Raw genomic sequence first — 26278 nt, 5'->3', positions numbered from 1 at the left:
ACAATTTCTTTATCCATTCATCTGTGGAAAGACAATTAGGTTGTTTCCATATCTTGGCTATTACAAACAATCCTGTAGTGAACATGGTGGTGCATTATCTTTCAAGTTAGTGATTTCATTTTCTTAGGATAAATACTCAGAAGTGGAATTGCTGGATCATATGGTAGTTCCATCTTTAATTTTTTGAGGAGCTTCTGTACTGTTTTCCATAGTTAGTTGCACAAATTTACATTCTCACCAGTAGTACACAAGGGTTCCCTTTTCTCCACATGCTTGTGAGCACTTGTTATTTCTTATTGATAATAGCCATTCTAACAGGAGTGAGGTGATAGCCTGTTGTGGTTTTGATTTGTATTTTCCTGATAATTAATGAGGATGAGCATCTTTTCATGTACCTGTTGAGTATCTAAAAGTCTTTGAAAGGGCACCTAGGTGGCTCAGTCAATTAAACATCCGTTCAAGCTGTGCATTGGGCTCTGTGCTGACATCTCAGAGCCTGGAACCTGCTTCAGATTCTGTGTCTCCCTCTCTCTTTGCCCCTCCCTCCACTCGTTCTCTCTCTGTCTCTCTCCCTCTCCCTCTCTAAAAAATAAACATTAAAAAATTTTTTTTAAAAAGTCTTTGGAGAAATGTGTATTCAGATCCCCTGCCCAGTTTTTTTTTTTTTTTTTCAACGTTTTATTTATTTTTGGGACAGAGAGAGACAGAGCATGAACGGGGGAGGGGCAGAGAGAGAGGGAGACACAGAATCGGAAACAGGCTCCAGGCTCTGAGCCATCAGCCCAGAGCCTGACGCGGGGCTCGAACTCCCGGACCGCGAGATCGTGACCTGGCTGAAGTCAGACGCTTAACCGACTGCGCCACCCAGGCGCCCCTCCCCTGCCCAGTTTTTAATGGGTTTGTATATAATTTTGCTATTGAGATGTATGAGTTATTTATATATTTTGGATATTAGCCCCTTATCAGATAAATGACTTACAGGTATTTTCTCCCATTCAGTAGTAGATTGTCTTTTCATTTTGTTGATGGGTTTCCTTGCTGTGCTTAAAGCTTTTTAGTTTGATGTAGTCCTACTTGTTTGTTTTTGCTTTTGGTGTCATGTTTAAAAAGTCATCACCAAGACGTATGTTAAGGAGCTTACCATTTATGTTTTCTTCTAGGAGTTTTGTGGCTTAGGTCTTTTATTCAAGGCCTTAATCTATTTTGAATTTTTGTATATGGTATAAGACAGTGGTGCAGTTTTATTCTTGTATATGTGGCTGTCCAGATTCCCCAGCACCAATAATTGAGATTGTCCTTTCCTTATTGTGTATTCTTGGTTCCTTTGTTATAAATTAATTGGCGATATATTTGTGGGTTTATTTCTGGTCTCTCTCTTCTGTTCCATTGATCTGTGTGTCTTTATGCCCATATCATGCTGTTTTAATTACTTTAGCTTTGTGATATAATTTGAAATAAGGGAGTCTGATGCCTCCAGCTTTCTTCTTTTTCAAGATTGCTTTGGCTTTTGGGGGGTCTTTTGTGGTTCCACACAAATTTTAGCATTGTTTGTTCTATTTTGGTTAAAAATACCATTGGAATTTTGATAGGCGTTGTATGGCATCTGTATATTGTTTTGGTAGTATGATCATTTTAATAACATGTGTCCAGTCCAGGAGCATGGGATATCTTTCCATTCATTTATGTCTTCATCATTTTCTTTCATTAATGCCTTACCGTTTTCAACATACATGTCTTTCACCGCCGTGTTTAAATTTATTCCTAGGTTTGTTTTTGTTTTTGTTTCTGATGCAATTGTAAATGTGATTGTTTCAGTTTCACTTTCTGATAGTTCATTATTAGTACATGGAACCACAATGAATTTTTGTGTATGTATTGATTTTGTATCCTGCAACTTTACTGAATTTGTTTATTTTCAGGGTTTTTTTTGTGGTGTCCTAGGGTTTTCTGTATATAGTATTATGTAATGTGCACAATTTTCCTTTTTCCTTTTCAATTTGGATGCCTCTTACTTTTCTCACTGAATTGCCCTGCCTGGACTTCCAATATTCTGTTGAACAACGTGGCGTGAGTGGGCATTCTTATCTTGTTCCTGATCTCAGAGGAAAAGCTTTCAGCTTTTCATTATTAAGTATGATGGTATCTCTGAGCTTATAGAGCTTTTATTAAGTTGAAGCATTTCTCTCTATACTCACTTTTAAGAGTTTATCATGCGGGGCGCCTGGGTGGCGCAGTCGGTTAAGCGTCCGACTTCAACCAGGTCACAATCTCGCGGTCCGTGAGTTCGAGCCCCGCGTCAGGCTCTGGGCTGATGGCTCAGAGCCTGGAGCCTGTTTCCGATTCTGTGTCTCCCTCTCTCTCTGCCCCTCGCCCGTTCATGCTCTGTCTCTCTCTGTCCCCAAAAAAATGGATAAACGTTGAAAAAAAAAATTAAAAAAAAAGTTTATCATGAATGGATGTTGAATTTTGTCAAGTGCTTTCTCTTCTTCTATTGAAATGATCATATGATTTTTATCTTTCATTTTGCTAATGTGTTATATCACATTGATTTACAGATGTCAAACCATTCTTGCATCCCTGGAATAAATCCCAGTTGATCGTGGTATATGCTCCTTTCACAGTATTGTTGAATTCAGCTTGCTGGTTATTGTGTTGAGAATTTTTGGATCTGTGTTTATCAGTGATATTAGCCTGTAATTTTCTTTTCTTTTTAAATTTTTTTAACGTTTACTCATTTTTGAGAGAGCGTGAGCGGGGGAGGGACAGAGAGAGAGGGAGACACAGAAACAGAAGCAGGCTCCAGGCTCTGAGCTGTCAGCACAGAGCCTGATGTGGGGCGTGATCATGACCCAAGCCAAAGTCGGACACTCAACTGAACTGACTGAGCCATCCAGGTGCCTCTGTAATTTTCTTTTCTTGTGGCATCCTTGTCTGGTTTTGGTATCAGAGTAATGCTGAGTTTATAAAAGGAGTTTGGGCAAGTTCCCTCTTTTTTTTTTTTTTTGAAGAGTTTGAAAAGGATTGAAGGATTAATACTTATTCCTTTGGAATGTTTGGTAGAATTTATCAATTCTGTCTCCTTTTGGGTGACACTGAATCCAGTCCCATGGGATTAGGAACTCAAGCTCTCCTGGCCTCCAGAGCCAGAGGATCACGAGGTGTCCCCTGGGTAGTAGCTGTAAAAATTAGGGCTCCAGACATGTGTAAAAAGCTCTGGGAGGTGCTGGTGCTCTGGAGCACTACAAAGGAAGGGGACAAAGATGGCGCCCAGCAGGCTCTAGGATGATGTGTTATATTAGATGCCTGGCCCTCAGGTTGGTTCGTTCTTTCGTTTTCTTTTTCTTCCTTTCCTTTCCTTTCCTTTCCTTTCCTTTCCTTTCCTTTCCTTTCCTTTCCTTTCCTTTCCTTTCCTTTCCTTTCCTTTCCTTTCCTTTCCTTTCCTTTCCTTTCCTTTCCTTTCCTTTCCTTTCCTTTCCTTTCCTTTCCTTTCCTTTCCTTTCCTTTCCTTTCCTTTCCTTTCCTTTCCTTTCCTTTCCTTTCCTTTCCTTTCCTTTCCTTTCCTTTCCTTTCCTTTCCTTTCCTTTCCTTTCCTTTCCTTTCCTTTCCTTTCCTTTCCTTTCCTTTCCTTTCCTTTCCTTTCCTTTCCTTTCCTTTCCTTTCCTTTCCTTTCCTTTCCTTTCCTTTCCTTTCCTTTCCTTTCCTTTCCTTTCCTTTCCTTTCCTTTCCTTTCCTTTCCTTTCCTTTCCTTTCCTTTCCTTTCCTTTCCTTTCCTTTCCTTTCCTTTCCTTTCCTTTCCTTTCCTTTCCTTTCCTTTCCTTTCCTTTCCTTTCCTTTCCTTTCCTTTCCTTTCCTTTCCTTTCCTTTCCTTTCCTTTCCTTTCCTTTCCTTTCCTTTCCTTTCCTTTCCTTTCCTTTCCTTTCCTTTCCTTTCCTTTCCTTTCCTTTCCTTTCCTTTCCTTTCCTTTCCTTTCCTTTCCTTTCCTTTCCTTTCCTTTCCTTTCCTTTCCTTTCCTTTCCTTTCCTTTCCTTTCCTTTCCTTTCCTTTCCTTTCCTTTCCTTTCCTTTCCTTTCCTTTCCTTTCCTTTCCTTTCCTTTCCTTTCCTTTCCTTTCCTTTCCTTTCCTTTCCTTTCCTTTCCTTTCCTTTCGTTTATTTATTTTGAGAGAGAAATAGAGAGGAGAGGCAGAGAGACAAAGAGAGAATCCCAAGCAGGTTCTGTAGTGTCAGTGCATAGCCCAGTGTGGGGCTTGATCCCACAAACCGTGAGGAGGTTGTTTCTTTAATAGAGGCAGGTGAAGCCTGGGTGGGATTGACTTCTCCTCTGAGCTGGGCCCTGGGACGAGTCTGAGTATGTGAGCCCTTTCTGGGATCACAGTCTTGGCATGCAAGCTCTGCTGCTTTTTATTTTTATTTATTTTTATTTTTATTTTTATTGTATTACATTGTCTTTTTAGGGAAATGTGTTCTTTTTAAAGTTTATTTATTTTGAGAGAGGGAGTTGGGTCTGCACTGTCAGCGCAGAGCCCAGGACGGGGCTTGAACTTAGACTGAACTCACAAACCACGAGATCATAACCTGAGCCGAAATCAGGAGTTGGACGCTTAACTGACTGAGCCACCTAGGTGCCCCAAACTCTGTTGCTTTTAGAAGATAGATGTTTTTGAGGGCTTGCTTTTTAGGTACATGTTTTAGAAGTTGAGATTCTTGATGTAGGATTCAAACCTTTTGCTCCATAAGGGGAAGCTGCAGGTTTTCAGGTCCTTTCCAGTTGTGGGTCACTATGCTGGGGGGGTAGTGTTTATGGCGAGATTATTTCCTAACCACTCTTCCCTGCTTCAGTGTTTTGTTTTTTGTTTTTTGGGTTTTTTTTTTTTTTTTCCATTTGTCTGGTGTGTAGTCATCACTCAGCCAGACTTTAGAGTTCTTTTGGAGGAAATTTTTCCATAGATAGCTATCAATTCAGTGTGTCCATGGAAGGAGGTGAGTTCAGGATCTTCCTACATTGCTCTCTTGAAAGGTCATTTTGATCTTTTCAAGCTTTTTAAGGTCATTCCAGAGTAACCTTTACTGTAGGGCTAGATTAGCCTCCCTATTGAGGTGAAGCTTGCACGGCATCTCTGCTGAATTGCTGGTATATTCACTGGGGTCTCCTTAGTTTTGCTGGTGGGAACTGGAGTAATACTCAGTCTTGGGTGAGCTCTGGGAATCGTTCCACTCATAGCTCCCCAGGTTTTCCTTGCGAGTGTTCTCATCCTTGTGGAGCTTCACCATTTATAAGCACATGCAGATTTTTTTATTTAGCCAAAGATTCCAGAGGCCCTTATCTAAAATTCTGGAGCTCTTTGAATAGCTCCTTCATCTTGAGTACTCTGCCCTTCAGCGTAGTTGGATTGGATTGGCCTCCCTGAGTTTCAGTCTGTCCGCAAATCAGTGAGACCTCTGTGGTACATTGGAGTTCCCTCTCCTTGCTTTGCAATCCAGAAATTCCTTCCAGGTGGAAATCAAAGGCAATTTTAGGGCTTTCTTTCCCCAGGTATCACAGAGCTCTGCTGTCTGTTCTCCAGTGTCTGAAAGCAGTTGTTTGTGTATCTTGTGTAGTTTTTATTTTATTTTATTTTATTTAAAATTTTTTTTTCAACATTTATTTATTTTTGGTTTAAAAAAAATTTTTTTTTTCAACGTTTATTTATTTTTGGGACAGAGAGAGACAGAGCATGAACAGGGGAGGGGCAGAGAGAGAGGGAGACACAGAATCGGAAACAGGCTCCAGGCTCTGAGCCATCAGCCCAGAGCCTGACGCGGGGCTTGAACTCACGGACCGCGAGATCGTGACCTGGCTGAAGTCGGACGCTTAACCGACTGCGCCACCCAGGCGCCCCTCTTGTGTAGTTTTTAAATTGTTAACAGTGGAGCTGAAGTCTAAACCTTATTATTTCCTCATGGCCAGAAGCAGGAGTCCAATACATAATACTTTGTGATATGAACAAGGGTCATAAGGCAGTTTCCAGGGAAATAAAGTACTAGGCAATGGATGCCTGGGTGGCTCAGTCAGTTAAGCATCTGACTTTGGCCCAGGTCATGATCTTGCATTTCACGAGTCAGGCTCTGTGCTGACAGCTCAGCACCTGGAGTCTGCTTCGGATTCTGTGTCTCCCTTGCTCCCTGTCCCTCCTCCACTCATGCTTTGTCTCTCTCTCAAAAATAAACATTAAAAAAAAAAAAAAAAAGCACTAGGAAAGTAAATACCAGTTGTTACTATAATCATGTGATATGGTCATTATAAAAGAAACCTTTGACTTCACGACTTTGATTTCATTGTGCCAACTTAATGCCCTTTCATTTGGTAAAAATGCAGTAATAGATGGGAGTCATTATTCTCCTTGTGCCATGTGAGAAAGTATGACAAAGATTATTTGCGTCTCTGTCACCCTTTGAGTTACCTCTATCTAGTCATTAAAAAGTATTTTCTGCCACCAGACCTAAATTTTGTACCTGTTTTGTTTAAACAAATTAAAAAAAAAACAAAAAAAAACAAAAAAAACCCTCTTCTTATATATACTCTATTATGAAACTTCAAAAACTTGGACCAGAAGTTTCCTATTTTATTTTAATAAACTCTTAAGGGGTTTCGTTCATTTTTCTTTTGTTGTCTTTTTATTGCCTTCCTTTGACATTAAGTGCTATGGCTGTGACATTTCAGAGTTTGCCAAACTTGTGGAAGAATTCCGAAATTTTGGGGCGAAGCTTCTGCAATCCACCAGTGGTCGCAGCCATGGCACATTTGAATGGGTTGACAGCATGTTGGTTCGGGCTCTGAAGTCTGGAGATTGGCTTTTGATGGACAATGTTAACTTCTGCAAGTAAGGACATTCTGCTTAAACACCAGATTGAAATTTGGGATATGCTTATCAAAGTAGAAACCCAGTTGGAAGCTCTGGGTTTTGAACTTGTTTTCTTAACCTCAAATGTATCCTCAGTCATCTTCTGTAGTCTTATCCCTGTGGTGAACAAAGGTAGTTGGTCATTAGCTGCAAGATTTTAGCTCTGTATGACTGTTTTGGGGTGAACTGAAGGCTAACAAAATTTGTTTTCTTTTCCAGTTTTTGAGGTAGACTTTTTTTTTTTTAATTTTTTTTTCAACGTTTATTTATTTTTGGGACAGAGAGAGACAGAGCATGAACGGGGGAGGGGCAGAGAGAGAGAGGGAGACACAGAATCGGAAACAGGCTCCAGGCTCTGAGCCATCAGCCCAGAGCCCGACGCGGGGCTCGAACTCACGGACCGCGAGATCGTGACCTGGCTGAAGTCGGGCGCTTACCGACTGCGCCACCCAGGCGCCCCTAGACCTTTTTATTTAACATCAAAACTCCTTTTGTTAGGGTCATTCTTGAGTACAGGTTTTTGAAATGGAGGATCTTTTACAAGGCAGACATTAGAAAATGTGTATCAGTGTATTGCTTTGATTCTAAAATAACGAAAACGGCGTCATAAAACTACCGTAGTACACAGCATAATAGAAGCCACTCCAGGTTGTCTGATGGTTTCTCTACCTGAAGCATTTTTCAGAATGATTTGAATTGAAATTTAGTTGCCTTTAAATTGATTTGATAATGTTGGGAAGTGGGGAAGATGGAAGGGGAAAGAGAAAAGAGTTAAACATCATGGAACCATTTCCCTTAATTTTGTTTATTTAACAGTATTTTGGGTATTTACTGTGTATGAATCTCTGAGCAATGTGCCTTGGGGAGTGAAAAGGGGAGCAGATGGGGAGAGAGAGAGCACAATTCTATGTGGGGGAGTGATCCATGCTGAAGGAGGACATGGGTCAGGATCAGTGGGAAGCCTGTGTAAGGAAAGTAGAATGCGTGCAGATGTCAGTCTGCCACCATTTAATTTGACGTCTCTCTATGCAGCCCATCAGTGCTGGATCGTTTGAATGCTTTGCTGGAACCTGGAGGTGTTCTCACTATTAGTGAAAGAGGAATGATAGATGGATCCACTCCCACCATAACACCAAATCCCAATTTCAGGTATTTGTGCCTCTTAAGTTTCTGATTAAGAATCTGACCACTTCAATAGTGGAGGTGGACATTCAGTAGGACGTTGTTACATATTATATTCATACATTCAGTCATAAATATGTTCACTCATTTATTGATTCAGTTAAATATTTACGGAGGCTCTGCTATTTGCCAGACTCTCAGTAAACAAGAGGGGGCACTTGGATGGCTCAGTTGGTTCAGGGGGTCGTGAGTTCAACCCCCACATTGGGCACAAAGCTTAATTAAAAAAAAAAATAAAAAAATAGTTGAGGTTTTTGTAGTGGGTTGGTGGTAAAGGGTAGAAGCAAGGGGAATGGTCTTAAGCCTTTTGCAATAGTTCAAGCAAGAGATACTATAGCTTAGACTGGGGTAACATGAGTTGGGATTTGCTGATCAGACATGCGGGTTGAGAAAAAGAGGAAACAAAGATTTTACCTAAATTTTTGGCCTGAATAATTGGATAAATATGTGAGCCATTTACTGAGAAAGGGAAGACTGGCAAAGGAGCAGGGTTTTGTTATTGTTGTTTTGTTTTGTTTTTATGTTTGTTTATTTTTGAGAGAGAGAGAGAGGGAGAGAGACTGTGAGTGGGGAAGGAACAGAGAGAGACACATAGAATCCAAAGCAGGCTCCAGGCTCTGAGCTTTCAGCACAGAGCCTGACACGGGGCTCAAACCCTTTAACCATGAGATCATGACCTGAGCTGATGTCAGATACTCAACTGACTGAACCACCTAGGTGCCCTGGAGCTTGTTTGATGTAGGGAAGGTCAACAGGGAATCCACTGTTTAGTTTTGGAGATGTTAGATAGCTAGGCAGAGATGTTGAATATATGAAGATAATTGTTTCAGAAGAGCACACTGCTCCCTTTTTTGATCTTTGTAGGTGAGTTAGAATGATGAATTAGCACTATTTGATTTGGGAAATATCTGAAAGTAAGAATTTTAATGTTCTCAGATAGCATTAAAGGTGCACTGGATAAACACTAGTTTCTAAGGTGAATAGGTTTAGAGACACTGATTTTGCTGTATTCATGCATTTTGGCACTACAAGATAGAAGACAGATGAAAGTAGCAGACTTTGAGTTAATGAGATCATCTTGATAAGCTCCCTGAAGAGGAGCCATATACGGTCTGCCTTCACCACTTGTTGTTGAGCAGCCTCATCATTGGTTGCAACTGGGATTTTAATTTTTTTTTCTTTGGATTGCTATATTACCAGACTTTTTCTCTCGATGGATCCTGTTCATGGAGAAATATCCCGAGCGATGAGGAATCGTGGGCTTGAAATCTACATTTCAGGAGAAGGGGATGGGAACATCCCAGATAACCTGGATCTGAAAGTTCTCCTGCACAGCCTTGGGTTGGTGGGGGACAGTGTGTGTGACACCCTCTTGGCTCTACACATGGAGATTCAGAGTACTGTTGTAGGTAAGGTGCTTGACTTCTAGCCTCTGTGGAGTTTTCTTATAGAAATTCATATGCGGACTTCAAGCTGTATTACCAAGCTGTAATCATCAAGACAGTATGGTTCTGGCACAAAAACAGACACTCAGATCAGTGGATCAGAATAGAAAACCCAGAAATGGACCTTCAAATGCATGGCCATCTAATCTTTGACAAAGCAGGAAAGAATATCCAATGGAATAAATAGAGTCTCTTCAGCAAGTAGTGCTGGGAAAACTGGATGGCAACATGCAGAAAAATGAACCTAGACCACTTTCTTAGACCACACACAAAAATAAACTCAAAATGGATGAAAGACCTCAATGTAAGACAGGAGGCCATCAAAATCCTCCAGGAGAAAGCAGGCAAAAACCTTTGACCTTGGCCGCAGCAACTTCTTACTCAACACGTCTCTGGAGGCAAGGGAAACAAAAGCAGAAATGAACTATCAAAATGAACTCATCAAAATAAAAAGCTTCTGCACAGTGAAGGAAACAATCAGCAAAACTCAAAGGCAACTGGGAATGGAAGAAGATACTTGCAAACGACATATCAGATAAGAGGTTAGTATCCAAAATCTATAAAGAACTTATCAAACTCAATACCCAAAAAACAAATAATCCAGTGAAGAAATGGGCAAAAGACATGAATAGACACTTTTCCAAAGAAGACATCCAGATGGCTAACAGACTCATGAAAAGATGCTCAACATCACTCATCATCAAGGAGATACAAATCAAAACCACTATGAGATACCACCACACACCTGGTTAGAATGGCCAACATTTAACAACTCAAGCAACAACAGATGTTGGCGAGGATGCAGAGAAAGAGGATCTCTTTTGCACTGCTGGTGGGAATGCAAATTGGTGCAGTCACTCTGGAAAACAGTATGGAGGTTCCTCAAAAATTAAAAATAGAACTACCCTATGACCCAGCAGTTGCACTACCAGGTATTTATCCAAAGGATACAGATATGCTGTTTCAAAGGGGCACATGCACCCCAATGTTTATAGCAGCATTATCAACAATAACCAAAGTATGCAAAGAGCCCAAATGTTCATTGATGGATGAATGGATAAAGAAGATGTGGTATATATATATACAATGGACTATTACTCGGCAATCAAAATGAATGGAATCTTGCCATTTGCAACAACGTGGATGGAACTAGAGGGTATTATACTAAGCGAAATTAGTCTGTCAGAGAAAGACAAGTATCATAAGACTTCACTCGTATGAGGACTTTAAGAGACAAAACAGATGAACATAAGGGAAGGGAAGCAAAAATAATATAAAAACAGGGAGGGGGACAAAACATAAGAGATTTTTAAATATGGAGAACAAACAGATGGTTACTGGAGGGGTTGTGGGAGGGAGGATGGGCTAAATGGGTAAGGGGCATTAAGGAATCTGCTCTTGAAATCATTGTTGCACTATATGGTAACTAACTTGAATGTAAATTTTAAAAAAGAAAGAAAGAAGGAAGGAAGGAAGAAAGAAAGAAAAAGGAAGGAAGGAAGGAAAGAAAGAAAGACAGAAAGAAAGAAAGAAGGAAGGAAGGAAGGAAGGAAAGAAAAAGAAAGAAAGAAAGAAAGAGAAGAAAGAAAGAGAAGAAAGAAGGAAGGAAGGAAGAAAAAGAAAGAAAGAAAGAGAAAGAAAGGAAAGAAAGAAAAGAAGGAAGGAAGGAAGAAAAAGAAAGGAAGGAAGGAAGGAGGAAGGAAGGAAGAAAGAAAGGAAGGAAGAAAGGAAGAAAGGAAGGAAGAAAGGAAGGGAGAGAGAGAGAGAGAAAGAGAGAAAGAAAGAGAAAGAAAGAAAGAGAGAAAGAGAGAAAGAGAGAAAGAAAGAAATTCATGTGTTGGTGCCTGGGTGGCTCAGTGAGTTAGGCATCTGACTTTGGCTCAGGCCATGATCTCATGGCTCATGAGTTCAAGCCTCGCATGAGGTTCTATGCTGAGAGCCTGGAGCCTGCTTTGGATTCTGTGTCTCCCTCTCTCTGCCCCTCCCCTGCTCTCGCTCTGTCTCTCTCAAAAATAAATAAACATTAAAAAAAAAAACAATTAAAAAAAGATTCATGTGTTATTCCATTTAATTGCTAGTCTAGGTTTTTTGGTTTTTTTTTTAATGTTTATTTTTGAGAGAGAAAGCATGAATGCGGGAGGGGTAGAGAGAGAGGAGCAGAAGATCTGAAGTGGGCTCTGCACTGACAGCAGTGAGCCCTATGGGGGGACTGAGGTGGGGGGGGGGTGCTCAAATTCATGAACCGTGAGCCAAAGTTGGACGCTCAAGTGACTGAGCCACACAGGCTCCCCTAGTCTAGAGGTTTTTAAATTTAGTGTACATACAAATAGAAATTACCTGAAAAGTCTTTAAAAATGTAGATATGGTGGTATCCTACTTCCCCCTAAGGGAGTGGGTTCAGCAAGTCTGAGTGAAGCACAGAAATTAGTATTTTAAAGAAGTTTCCCAGGTAATTCTGATGGATTCATCCAGAGACCCATTCTTTGAGGAATACTGCTTTAGACATTAATGTAAAGTTTGTCCTTATCTTCAGGATGGTCACTGAATCTTTTGAAGGTAGAACAAAGAGGGAACTTTGACTTGTTCAAAACAGCCAGGTGTTACTTCTTTTAAATGTCCAAATACACAGGAGTAGGCAAGAATAATAACAAAGATAATGCTGAAAAATGATGATACTCCTTATTGAGTAACCATTATGTGTTAGGTACAATGTCAGTTGCTTTTTTAGTCTTCTTCACATTAGTTCTTCAGGGCATGTTTTCATTTTATAGATAGGGCTCAGAGAGGTTGAATAACTCATCAGAGCATAACAGTTAATAATGATAGGTGAGAATTGAAAGTAGTTCTGTTGGATTTTAAAGTGCTTGGTCCTTCATGAGACCATGCTCTTTCTGCTACCTTCATTGTGTGTCAACTTTAGGTTTAAGGATATGTGTGATCAGGCTTTGTCATACTTGTAATTGTTGCTTTCCTGCACTGTGCTTCTGACAGAAAGAGAGGGAGGGACGCAGGTTAGGGAAGGAATATAAATGTTCCTACAAGTCCATTGTGTGCTAGTGAGACCCTAATATCCACTTAGATGCCTTTCTAAAATAAGTGTCTGGGTGAATTTGAGTAGAACGAAGCTTGATGTGAAGTCGAATTTGTTTGTTTTCATTGGAGATTTTGCAGAATCTGTTGCTCATAGATGGCAATATGTTTTCTTTTATAGGTTCTCCAACATCATCTATTTCAACTTTAATTCAGACAGCCTTACTCATTGTGCAGTGCCTACAGCGAGGGCTGAGTTTAGACACAGCCTTTTCTGAAGTATGCTGGGAAGCATATGTCCGCTCCCAGCATTCACCAGCAAACCAAAAGGTACTGTGAAATGTTGCAAATAGCTTTCTCAGTTATAACACTCTACGTTATTTAGGTGGAGGAAATTCTATTGATGATAACTTTAATGAACTGAGAGTGGACTGCTTTAGTTACTTTCTAGTAGAGATCTGGTATCCCAAGTAATTTTCTGGTAAATAGGTGAAATACAATATTTACTTCTTGGAAACTTAGCTATCATTAGAAAAAGTGGAATTTACCCTGTAATGTTGAAAATTGAAGGATGTGTATGTTACAATATGACAACAACTATCGGGGCCTGGAAAACTATTATTACTCTGCTAGTTTTTGGTATTAGCACTTATATGTTGTTGCTTATATACCACGTGTTTTTATCTCCTACCAGCTTGTGCAGGCTTTACTGGAGAAACATGTTTTTTCTCTACGAGCCCATGAAACCTGGGGTAACTCCATCCTTGCCATGGGCCTGTGGCCAGATTCTCTGCCCTCAGCAATCTTTGCTACAGAAGATTCTCACCTCTCTAGAGTCCGAAGTGATGGACAAGTCTTAGTATATTGCCTTAACAGGATGAGCATGAAAACCAGCAGCTGGGCCAGGTTAGTGGAGCCTTGAGGTTGTATCTCTTTGGCATCTTGGCTTTTTTTTTTTTTTTTTTTTTTTAATGATAATGGTCATGACACAACATGTCTGACCAGAATGTTGTGTGGTCATTTATCACCCAGCTGTCATAGTTTCCTTGTTCATTGCAATATTCCTCTCTATTTATTATTCACTTCATAATGTTTTACTTGTCCTCCTTTGAAGGGGACTAATCTTTTCCCCATTACCTCTTTGATCCATTGTTTGCAAAGTTATTTACCTAGTTTTTTGAAATATAAGATGTAAGTTCATTCTAGTACTGACTTTGCCTTGCTGTTCTAATTAATTTCAGGATTCAGCCTCTTACCTTACCAGACTTGGAGAAAATTATGCAGTCCTCTAACCCTGAGAGCTTGAAATTCAGTTCAATCGAAGTGGCTACTTACTGGATTGATGAACCAGATGTTCTGGCCATGGCTGTTAAATTGCTTATAGAAAGAGCAACCAATCAAGATTGGGTGCTCAGAGTTAAATGGCTTTATCATTTAGCCAAGAATATACCACAGGGGCTTGGTGAGTCAAAAAGCTTACTTTGTATATGTAATAAGTGAATATATTTACCCGTACCCTATTTTTGTGCCTCAGCAGCTGTGTTATTCTGTGAGGACACTGTTAAAATTATATCTGGAAGATCTCCTAGCAAGAAATTTGTGACCTGGCATTACTGTTTGTATACCTGTTAAAAAATTAAGGAACATATCTGCTCTTAGATGTGTCCTAAGAGAAACTTTGCTCCCATGTAATTCATTTCAGTATCTTTCCACCTATCAAATCCAAAAAGAAAATGTACTATATTATGTTACTATTTATTTTTTGAACATGCTTCTGTACTATTGCTGCACAACATTACTGTCTGGGAAAGGTTGCTTTTGGTAAATTCATTTCCCCTAAAAGCGCATAAGAGACTTTTATTTTCATTCCAGTGCTCTAATTTTTCATGCTTAATTTCTTTGTACTTCTTTCATTTTAAGAGGAAAAATCCAACGGTAACAACATTGCATGGGTTGCAAAGTACAGAGGATGGAATTTGTTGGTACACCTTGTTGCCTAAAGTAACTGAGTTTATATGAACCTTTCTATCCATGAGAAATTAGCCAGAAGATGTGTATATTGTATGGTATATGTGATCTGTCTACAAATGTATAGAGAATTTATAAATTCTTATCTGCATTGTCCTATATGAGAGTTACTAGCCACAGATGGCTACTAAAATGTAAATATAAGTTAATTAAAATGAAATAAAATCTAAAATCCGGTCCTTTGGGGTGCCTGGGTGGCACATTCGGTTAAGCATCTGACTTCAGCTCAGGTCATGATCTTTGTTCATGGGTTTGAGCCTCATGTCAGGCTCTATGTTGACAGCTCAGTGCCTGGAGCCTGCTTCAGATTCTGTGTCTCCCTCTCTCTGCCCCTCCCCTGCTCATGCTCTTTCTTTCTCAAAAATAAATAAACATTAAAAAAAAATTTTTTTAATCCAGTCCTTAGTTGTACTGGCCACATTTCAAGTGCTTACTAACATGTGACTAGTGGCTACTCTGACAGTGCAACTATAGGATGTTTCTTTCCATCATCACAAAAAGTTTACCTGGACAGCCCTACTTTAGATACTAACATTTGCTTCTCCTTCCTCCACAGAATCAATACAGATTCATTTGGAAGCCAGTGCTGCATCACTTAGGAATTTTTACTCAAATTCTCTCTCAGCTGGGGTCAGTAATGTCATCAAAATATTACAACCAAATATAACAGGTACTGCATGAGATTTGATTTTGAGTTCTCAGCATAGTTTAGGAAATTGGTCCATTGAGTTCATGGAAAAAGACCTGACAGAACTACCACTGTGATAACAGTAATATTTAGAAGACTCAAAGTATCCAGATGCAAATTCCTCTTCTTGTTAGAAACTATCCATTGTATCCTTTAGTCTTTGAAAGAGGATGATGATATACAAGCATAGAAGGAAGAACACAGGAGTGGAAGACTGGTCTCTGGTCCCAACTCAGCCACAACTGGCTTGTTCATTTGGGACCCATCATTCATACTCATTGCCTGTGTTTGAAAAATACGGGAATTAGGGGCACCTGGGTGGCTCAGTCAGTTAAGCATCCGACTCTTGGTTTCAGCTCAGGTCATGATCTTGAAGTTCGTGGGTTCAAGACCAGCATCGGGCTCTGCGCTGACAGTGCGGGGGCTTGCTTGGGATTCTCTCTCCCTCTCTCTGCCCCTGCTGCACGTGTGCACACGTCTTTCTCTCTCTTAAAAAGAATAAGGAAATTAGGGACATTTTGACAGAACCAGGCTTTTAATTTCCCACCCCATCTTCATTTGATTTTGACCAAAAAAGAAAATATGATGCTTTTGTGCTAAACCAATTACCTTATCTACACTAAAGGTTAACAAGGTAAATGTTGGGAAGAAAACAAACAGGGAAAACTACCGTAGTGGTCATGTTGTGGCTGAACTAAATCATGGCTTGCCAAGTATGTGGGATTTTTGGTTATTGGGAACACAGTTCTAGAGTAGAATAGTAGGTTCCCTTTTTAAGCAGATATCATTTGCCCATTATTGGAACATACTAGGTATGCCTTTGTCCTCCTTTTCAAATGTGTAGCTCTGGATTGTGTAGTCTTCCTGGACTTTGGAACACGCGCTCCCTCTTTCATGTACTTTGCTGTTCACAGTAGGCATTTGTTAGTCTACTGTATGGTGGGTACCGTTAAACCTTGTGCTCCACTGACCTACCCAGCCATCTTCAACGTAATGTTACCGTTGTTTTGTCTTACCTCCCTTCCCTGGGTTCTCACAACCTCTGGAAAGGGGTCAGATCTGAGCACTGCTGCTTTACAAAAGAAGTGTCAAGTTTAAGCCAAAGAAGTGTGAGGTAGCAGCAAACACCATAGTCTTTTATTGTAAAGAAATGGCTTTTGGCTTTTAAGCGAAATAATCTTGAGTTGTTTTTCTTACTGAAAGCAAACAATGAGAAATATATTCATTCATTTTTCCACCATGTAAGTTAGTTTTTTTGCAGTTAATGAGCACAGGTTGGGTGATTAAGCTCATGGATTCTTTTCTGACCCACTGTGGGACCTGAGCAGGTGAATGTATTGGTCATAATGCTTATGCTGTAACAGGAACTACCTTCGTCCTAAAGCAGAATGAATTTTCAGGATTAGTAGAAATTTTGCATTTAGAAAGGAAATAGTGTAGAAGCAGTTGAACCTTACTTTTCTAGTATTATGGGCTGAAACCAGCATTTTCCTGTTCTTTGTCTTCCCCATCAGGACTCAATGTGATCAAATTAGGACCAAGAAAAGTCTTCAACTGAAATTTGCTAGGCAAGGAGTTTAACTCCAAAATTTCATTTTTTTGTTTCTTAAACCAGATGAATTTGTGATCCCTTTGGACCCCCGGTGGAATATACAGGCTTTGGACATCATTAGAAATTCGATGGACTTTGACCCACAAACCGATCAGCCTGAGCAGCTCTTTGCCCTTTTAGAGTCTGTTGCAAACAAGTAGGTGAAGCCTGCTATTCTGGGCACTGTTTGCCTCACTGTACAGCATAGCTTCACAGATCATGCCTTTTCTAAACTCTGTCACATCATGCTCCGTGCTCAGTGAAGTAATTCTGACTCTGATGTCAAAATGCCTATAAATTTTTCAAGTTCTTAATAATTTAACAAGATGCTTTAAGAGGTACTAGCTTAACTTTAATGTTGTGTTTATGTTACAATTAATCCTTTATCATAGGGTAGTTATGTTTCTATTGTTTTCTGTTCATGATTCTTGGCAGCTCCTCCCATTTTCACGTGCTCATTTTCTCGTAGGTCCTATCCTCAGTGTTGTGTCCACATCATTTTCCATCCTCAAATGCTGCAGAGATATGTAGCCCCTGCATGCTTACACACACACTCAACATATAAATTTACTTAATTGTGATATAAGCTGGTCTTTTCTCACATTTAATGTAATGGCCAGAGTATTTTTTTTTAATTAAATAATTTATTTTTTAATTTACATCCAAGTTAGTGCAACAATGATTTCAGGAGTAGATCCCCTTACCCATTTAGCCCATCCCCCCTCCCACAACCCCTCCAGCAACCCTCTGTTTGTTCTCAAGAGTCAGAGTATTTTTTTAATTAGCCATCAGTGTTAATGTAATAGGTTTTTAAAAATAATTTTATGATGAGGTATAATGTGCATTACAGAAAAGTACACTGTTATTAATAATGAGCATATTTGGTTTTGATGAATTTTCACAAAGTGAACTCATGCATGTGATGTGAACTAGCACCTCAAAGGCCCCCTTGTCTCCCCTCCCCTTGTTCCTCCCCTGGTAACTTCTAACACCAGAGATTAATTTTATAATGGCCACTTTTAAGAGTTCACAGTGCAGTTTGTCAGATCATGGCAGAGCAAGAGTGAGGCCTGGCAGTCTTCCTAGGTGCAGCTTTTCCAGGCCATGTGTCTTCTGCCCCGTGCTACCACCAACTCAGTTGTCATCACTACACCTCCATGTCTCTAGTCCAGAATTTTCAGGGGCTGGAGAGGAATGGCAGGTTGAAGGAGATTGATGTTCTCAAGATTTCAGCAGGTAGAGGATGTGATTGCAAAGCAGTATTCACCAATAACCAATACTACTTATTATGTTATTAAATCTCATTTCAGGACAATCATATATCTTGACCGGGAAAAACGGATATTTACTGAAGCAAATTTGGTTTCTGTTGGTGGCAAAAAGTTAAGAAATAGTGTTTTGAGAATGTCCTTTGAATTCCATAAAGGTGAGAGGTTTCCTTTTTGTATTCTTGAGTTAATGCACCTGATCACATCATGTCTCTAAAGTGAAGAGACCTTGAGCAGCTGCTGCCATTTCACTAATTTCCTTTTGATTTGCTGGACTGATTTTAAACACATCCCCTTATTCAGTAGTAACACCTAACTGCTTTTTACATGTCTTTGATTTCACTTACTTTTTATAGCAACCTTATGTGGTGTAGGTCCCATGCTGTGAAAGAGAAAAGGGAGGCACAGAGATGCTCAAGGTCACATCTCTAGCAAGTAACAGAGCTAGAGTTTGAAATCTAGATCTGTTGGCTCAAAAAGTTCATGCTGCTAAGTATTTGGTTATAGGTTCTTTCTTCATCCTTTATTTTTTTTAATTGAAAAGATAGAAGTCTGCGTTTGAAGCAGTTATTGTTAATAGTACATTGATTTTTTTTTTTTTAATTTTTTTTTTTCAACGTTTATTTTTATTTTTGGGACAGAGAGAGACAGAGCATGAACGGGGGAGGGGCAGAGAGAGAGGGAGACACAGAATCGGAAACAGGCTCCAGGCTCTGAGCCATCAGCCCAGAGCCTGACGCGGGGCTTGAACTCACAGACCGCGAGATCGTGACCTGGCTGAAGTCGGACGCTTAACCGACTGCGCCACCAGCGCCCCAATAGTACATTGATTTGTATCTTCTCACCTGTCTGTGCTCTTCATCCATTCACACATATATACACATCTTGTTTTGTATTTAAAGAAGTACTTGTATAAAATATGCATTAATGCTCTGTAATTTCCATTTTTCAGTAAGAGGTTATAAACATCTATAGGTGTACATACCTGATCAGTTATGTTTAATATGATAATGGTAGGCTAAGAATTTGCTTTCAATTGTGACCTTTCAAAATTGACTGTACTGGAGATGCAGTTAAGTTCATATTACTGTTGAGTTTGAAAATATCTAGAGATGAATTTAAATCTGATGGAATGTTCTTATTTATGTCAACTCCAAGATCCAGAGAGCTATCACAGCCTGCCCCATGAAATTGTGGTCAATCTTGCTGCTTTTTTTGAACTTGGTGATGCACTAATCCTGCTCTGGGTACAGTCCTCCCAGGGGATGGTGTCTGATGTCAGTGTCATGGAGGTGAGGAAATGTATCTATATTAATTTTTGTGCCAAGACAAATGTTTAAGACTCTTAAGGGTGAGATAAACTACAATGTTGTTATATGTCCAATATTATTTGAGAAATTTAGTTCTTAACAGTTTTAAATATATATACATATTTTAAAGCTTAATGAGTATACAACTGACCTATCATGCAGAGCATATATTTGAAGTGTACAATTTTATGTTTTGACACGTACACACCTTTGAAGCCATTACCACGATAATGAACATGTACAATATCCTTGAGCCTTTCCTCATATTCTTTTGTATTTCCTTCTTCTCCCTTGCTCCCACCCTAAATTTGTTCTCCCTATTTAAGAGTCTCCCCAAAAAACTTTCTTAATAGATACCTTTAAGAAAATGAAAACACTGGGAGAAACTTGAAAATTGGGCTCTATTTTGTTTGTATGTAAATTACATAAAAGTATAATTCTAGATTATAGATACCATAAATTATACAAGCAAACTAATAACACCACCCAACTTTTTAAATGAGCAGGATAATTTGAATAGATACTTCTCAGAAGATACATGAATGTCCAGTAAGAACTTCAAAAATTCCAACATCATTAGTTATCAAAGAAATGTAAGTGAGGTGCCATGCACCAAAATGGCTAAAGTTAAAATCACTAACAGTAGCAAGTATTGGCAAGGAAACAGAACAACTGGAATTCACCTGTGCTGCTGGTTGGAATGCAGCTGCTTTATAAGAAAAGTTGGCAGTTTTTTTATAAAACTATATGTACACTTACCATGTGACTCAATAATTCCATTTTCCCTAAGGAAGTAGTTCTGAACTTTAAGTACTTGGGGGGAGAATCTTTGTCTTCTCTGACTGCTTTAATGTCCCTAAAACTATTTCAACTGAATGCTACACCTTTCATGGGTGTATGTTGAGTATTGATTAACAATTGAAATCTGTGTCTTACTGAGAGGTGTTTGTGAGCGTGGTTTGCTCTGTTTTTAGATCTTGGATTCCCTGCGGTGGCGGGACCGGTTTTGGACCATAGCTGACACAGTAAAAGTGGATGCCTCAGGCCTGGCCCTGCTCGCCCTTCATTGGCACTGGGTTTTAAAACATCTGGTCCGTCAGATCCCTCAACTCCTAATGAACCATGAAGACAAGTAAGACTCCTATTTGGAGTAATAACTCAATGTCTATAGTACTGATGATGATAAAGAGAAGAGGGTTTGGAATTGAAACTTTCTTCTTGCTTTATTTTGGCTTATTCCCATGGCCTTTTGGTGAATGGAAATCAAATATAAAATGTTAAATGATGTCTCTTACTATCCAGCACTTCCCCCTTTTCTTACATCCCTCTGCGCCTTTTCCCTTCTTTACAGATACTACAAAGAAGTTCAGACTGTCTCAGAACATATTCAGAATTGCTTGGGGAGCCCAACTGGCGGCTTCACTGGTGTAAAGAAGTTGCAAAAGTTCCTGGGACGGCCATTTCCTTTTAAGGTACAACTTGGAAACATGTAGCAAACACAAAGATTTGAGCTCTTATGCTCAAATCTGGAGTTCTGTAACATGGGAACTGCCATTCATCTAGACTCATAAATGTTTGCTGAATACTCTTAATTGATTTGTTAAGTGTTAACATTTTTGTTTATTCTTGAGAGTATTAAGTCTGGATAGAGTTTTAATTTGATTATTGTAAAATCTCCTGAGAGCAACAATAGACAAACCTTATGTTTTCTAGAAGAATTGTGGAAATATTTAAAAATTTTTGAGACATGAATAGACTGCTAAAATCTGCATTTCTCCTCTGTAATAGATTCTCCTGGGTTTTGTTGTTTCAGAACAAGCTGGTGGTAGAGTGTTTTTCTCAATTGAAAGTACTTAACAAAGCACTTGCCATCAGGGAGTGGATGCCTGCCCTTGGGGAAAGCGGATGGTGGGAAGACGTTAATCATCTCCAAGTGGTTGCTTCTAAATGGACTTTAAAGAAAAGTCTCTTGCAGGCGTGGGGGCTGGTCCTCAGAGCTAATATTCTGGAAGATGTCAACCCAGGTAATCTGCTTTAGAGTTATCCTGCTAACAGTTGCTCTAAAAGTATCTGCTGCTCTGCAGCCAATAAATTTTAAGTTTTTCACATAGCTTTTCTTTTTTTCTGTTTCTTTTTTCTTTTCCTTTTTTTTGTATACTATAACCGTCGTTAAATAAGCGTCAGGCATAGAACTGAACTTTACATATACTGTTTAATTCTGTCATTAGAATTGTGCAGGTAATAATATCATTTCACAGGTATAAAACTCAAGCTCAGGCTAAGCTCACAGTTACGTAACTAGTTTTGGGAATCTGAGCCTATACTACTGACCATTATTCTGTAATATCACTTGTGTCTTTTTGTCCAGATGAGCTGAAGGATCTTGTGAATGCTCACTGTTTAGAACTAAAAGCCAAAGGAATTTCACTTGGTTTTCTGGAGAAAAAGCACAATGAAGCTTCCTCCCTGTTCCAACCAGACTTTACCTCCTTAATCCAACTCACCAGGAGTGTTCAGTTGTGGCCTGCAATGGAGTACCTGGCTCTGCTTTGGCAGTACAAAGTGACAGCTGATTTTATGACACAAGCTTGCCTAAGAAGGTAAGCCATTTTCCTCAGGGGAGATTTTTTTGTTGTTGTTAGGTTATTCTACGTATGCTACGTGTGAAACAAAGCATAGACTTGTCTTAAAGGGGAATAGTCTTACTGAAACAGAGGGAAGTCAGTTGCCACTTTGGAAAGCTGTAACTTCTTGAAGATTCTTTGCCTGTTTTGACTCCACCTCTATAAGTTACTAGGTATTTTTCCAACAGAATTGCTTCTTTGTGTTTCAGTAAACGCACTGTAAGTTTTGTGTGTTCCATCTTCCCATACATAACAGATTTTTAGCAGTTTATTGATAGCCTATAGTCCATCCTCTCTTTCTCTTTATTTTTGAAACAGGTCCAGCAAAAATCAGCAACCCCAGACAGATAAGGAGAGAAGTCCTCACATCCTATTTTGTCTTAAGCACACACCAATTGCTCCACAAGAGCTTCAAGCCTTTTGGTACTTACTGCACCATCAGAAGGTAAAAACCAAAACCAAAAAGGGAAATAAGCCTTCTTTATACTATAAGCCAGTTAGACCTTCTGTGGCAGACTGGTTGCAGAATGGTTTATTTATTTAATTCTGCAATCCCGGGGTGCCTGAGTGGCTAAGTGTCTGACTTCGGCTCAGGTCAGGTGATGATCTCGCAGTTCGTGGGTTCAAGCCCTGCGTCGGGCTCTGTGCTGACAGCTTGGAGCCTGGAGCCTGCTTTGGATTCTGTGTCTCCTCTCTCTGTTCCTCCCCTGCTCATGCTGTGTCTCTCTCGCTCTCAAAAATAAGTAAAGGTTTTTAAAAAAAAAAGTTCAAAAAATAAATAAAATAAAATAAAAATTTTGCAATCCCATGTTGTAAACTCTAGTCTTATCTGAATTAACTTTCAAAAGGGAAAATTTTGAATGTCATTTGCAGTAATTACCTGGGTATTTCTCACCTCTTATCACAGAATCATTCTATTTGGTTTCCATTAAATGAGGCTAAAATATTTATTTTTTATTGTTTATGTAAAAATATATCATGAGAGTGTTTTACTCTTTCCTCCGAGAATAGCTATTGAATATGAATGGTGGCAAACTATAGTCAACTTAATTACTTAATGTTTAGTTTGAGAGAGAGACAGAAAGAGCGGGATAGGGGCAGAGAGGGAGGTAGAGAATCCCAAGCAGTGCTTGAGGTGGGTTCATTGAAAGCTTGAACCCACGAACTGTGAGATCATTACCTGAGCTGAAGTCAAGAGTCATGCTCAACCGACTGAGCCACCCAAGTGCCGTTCATTACTTATATTCTAATGATGTTTTATTCATTTATCTGTTTTGCTGGTACATTATAATTGTTTGATTCACTTGTATTTTCTCATTTACCTTCTAAAGGCAGATCTCCGTTTTATAAAATTATAAACAGGATAAATGACTTAACCAAGATGACCGGGTGGCAGAAAATCAGCAATATTAGAATTAATATCTTTAAACCCATGTTAATTTTAGATAAGTCTTCTAAAAGAGAGACCTCATAACTTGATTTATGGATTTTTCTCAAATGTGCTCTTATCTATTTATCTCTAGGTGTCTACTGAAGAAATTATTTCCTTGTGGTCTGACTTATTTAATTCCACATTTATGTCTTTCTGGAGCAGTACTGTTACTACAAATCCAGAGTACTGGCTAATGTGGAGCCCTCTGCCTGGTGTACAGCAGAGGGAGATGCCCAAGTCCCTTTTGGACTCCACATTGAAGGTTTGTTGGCATAAAGTCATAAAAATATTTGATAGTGGAAAAAATTTCTTGATCTAGCAACAAACATTTATTCCTAGGACAGAGCAGTGACTAAATAAGTGATGGCAATATTTTGTTTCCTGCAGGAAGTTAAGAAGTATACCTTCAAAAGAAAGATTCTGTCTTAAATCATTTGGGAAATTCTGAATTAAAGTAAAAAAAAAGTTTCCTTTAAAAGGTCTTCATTTTCTTCTCTAATTAAAATACCATTTTTCCTAGTTACAAAATATTTTAACAGTATAGAAATGTGTATGTTTGTGTGTATACGTATGTATATATGCAGTTGACCCTTAACACCAGGTTTGAACTGCATGGGATTACTTACACGTGGACTTTTTTCCGATAAATACATATTTTATATTGTGACTGAAAAGTAAGGTAGAAGTTGCCAAATGACTAGATGCAAAAGGAAGATGGAGGAAGGATGCAGGAAGGCTGTAACAACAGGGCTATCACCTGATACTGGCACTCCTTATCCCACTACCTATGGTATTCAACTGAGAGAGGTGTGAAGGAGCCAGGCAGGGCAGAGGTGGGGGGTTGGCAGGGCCAGTCACTGGCCAGAGTTGGCCCAGGACCACAGAATGAGAACCTGCCTCCCTCCTGGGATAAGGAATTCAGGAAAACATCAGGGCAGGATAAGTACTAGGCAGGATTCTTGGTGGCAGAGGGGACAGCAGGGTGGGTGCTGTCTGTGGTTCTTTGCCTTTCTCTGGACTGTACTTGGAAGGAGATTCTGCACTCTTGGGTAGAGAAGCAAGTAGTGAACGTCACTCTAGGATCCAGCTTTGCTAACTTTGGGTGAGGATGAGAAGACCTGTGGTGTCTTGTTCTACTGTAATGTACATGGTTAAGTTTGGGGGAGTTAACTGTTAAATACATGGATTTTTTATTGTATGGGAGGGGGTTAGTACCCCTAACCCCTGCGTTGTTCAAGGGTCGGCGCTCATGTGTGCTCTCACTTTCTCTGTCTCCCTCTTCTCCCTCCCTCACCCTCTCCCTCTCTCTCTGTATATATATCAGAATTCTGCAGAAATAACTCCTCTTTACTTCTTGTTTACATGTATTTTGCATTAAATGTATACATAAACAAAAATAAGATCACTTTCTCTGTTCACATAATATGTCATGGAAACATGTCATTCCAGCTTATTCTTTTTAAGGTATTCCATTGTTCTAGTTGCTGGAATTTATTTGATCACTTGCTTATTCATAAATGTTGAGGTTTCTTGCCTTTATTTCCTCCTTCCTATAACAAGCATAACTGCATCAACTACTCTTGCATAAATCTTTGTCTCTTTCTCCTAGTATTTCTGTGGATATGTTACAAGAACTGGAATTTAATCATTGGTTAGAATGTCTGCATAGTTAAAGAGATTCATGACTATTCTGAGAATGTCTGGGCAGGTGGTTTTTGTTACTACCTTTTTTTTTTTTTTTTCTTTCCTGGTTTTTATTTGGATTCCAGTTAGTTAACATTCAGTGTAATATTATATTAGTTTCAGGTGTCGAATTTAGTGATTCATCACTTGCATATCGCACCCAGTGCTCCTCACAGAAAATGCCCCCCTTCTCCCCACCCCCCTAACCCCTCCAGCAACCTTCAGTTTGTTCTCTAGAATCTGTTTCTTGGTTTAACTCTCTTTTTCATACACACCCCATCCATGTTCATTTGTTTTGTTCCTTGAATTTCACGTATGAGTGAAATCATATGGTATTTGTCTCTCTCTGACTTATTTCGCTTCGCATAATATTGTCTGGCTCCATCAATGTCATTTCAAATGGCAAGATTTCATTCTTTTTTATGGCCGAGTAATATTCCATTGTGTGCATGGGTATGTGTATGTAGGTGTACACACACACACACACCCACACACCCCACATCCTTATCCATTCATCAGTCGGTGGACATTTGGGCTCTTTCCAATATTTGGCTATTGTTGATAATGCTGCCATAAACATTAGGGTGTGTTTTTTACTTTTTTAAACATGCTAGGAGCTCATAAAGAGGGAGGTCACAAAGTTCTGGGTGACCACAGGAGAACTTAGGACTAGAGCACAGTTTTACTTATTCGTATGTTTACAAGAACCTGTTTCTTATATCTTTGGCACACTAGGTGTTAGCAACATTTTTAATTATTACCAATTATTCAGTTTAAAAAATATCATTTGAATTTGTGCTGCTGTGATTATTTTTGAGATCAGACATCTTTACACATGTATATTTTCTTCTCTGAAGTTTTCAGTCATGTTTATTACTTATTTTGTTAAAAAAATTGAGTTTATCGCCATTTTCTTATTGAAGATCTTTTTACATGATATGTATATTAAACCTTTATCTACCATAAGGTTGGAAATATATTTCTAGTGTTCTCTTGTCTCTCAAGTTTTATAATGTTTTCTCTTCAAATATTGTAGTCCCTTTCTTTTTTCTGGCTTTGATGTCATGCTTTAAAAAAAAAGTCTTCATTATCCCTAGAATTAAAAACCATTTTCCCGT

The 26278-nt window shown here is 39.2% G+C and overlaps 1 protein-coding gene across 1 annotated transcript in view; it reads left to right on the top strand.

Annotated features, from left to right (window-relative positions):
- Window positions 1–26278, top strand: part of MDN1 (midasin AAA ATPase 1) — a 175121-nt gene that overhangs the window by 96824 nt on the left and 52019 nt on the right. Inside the window, exons 44-59 of the mRNA XM_045057836.1 lie at window positions 6699–6858; window positions 7912–8028; window positions 9262–9470; window positions 12718–12866; window positions 13231–13442; window positions 13778–13998; window positions 15121–15234; window positions 16868–17000; window positions 18154–18269; window positions 19270–19403; window positions 20396–20553; window positions 20773–20893; window positions 21235–21445; window positions 21790–22021; window positions 22364–22490; window positions 23569–23739. Coding sequence (XP_044913771.1) covers window positions 6699–6858; window positions 7912–8028; window positions 9262–9470; window positions 12718–12866; window positions 13231–13442; window positions 13778–13998; window positions 15121–15234; window positions 16868–17000; window positions 18154–18269; window positions 19270–19403; window positions 20396–20553; window positions 20773–20893; window positions 21235–21445; window positions 21790–22021; window positions 22364–22490; window positions 23569–23739 — 2585 coding nt within the window. The remainder of the gene's footprint in view (window positions 1–6698; window positions 6859–7911; window positions 8029–9261; window positions 9471–12717; window positions 12867–13230; window positions 13443–13777; window positions 13999–15120; window positions 15235–16867; window positions 17001–18153; window positions 18270–19269; window positions 19404–20395; window positions 20554–20772; window positions 20894–21234; window positions 21446–21789; window positions 22022–22363; window positions 22491–23568; window positions 23740–26278) is intronic.

The sequence above is a fragment of the Felis catus genome, chromosome B2 (assembly GCF_018350175.1).
Source record: "Felis catus isolate Fca126 chromosome B2, F.catus_Fca126_mat1.0, whole genome shotgun sequence".
NCBI classification, from domain to species: Eukaryota; Metazoa; Chordata; class Mammalia; order Carnivora; family Felidae; genus Felis; species Felis catus.
This window is presented reverse-complemented; position numbering and strand designations above follow the sequence as displayed.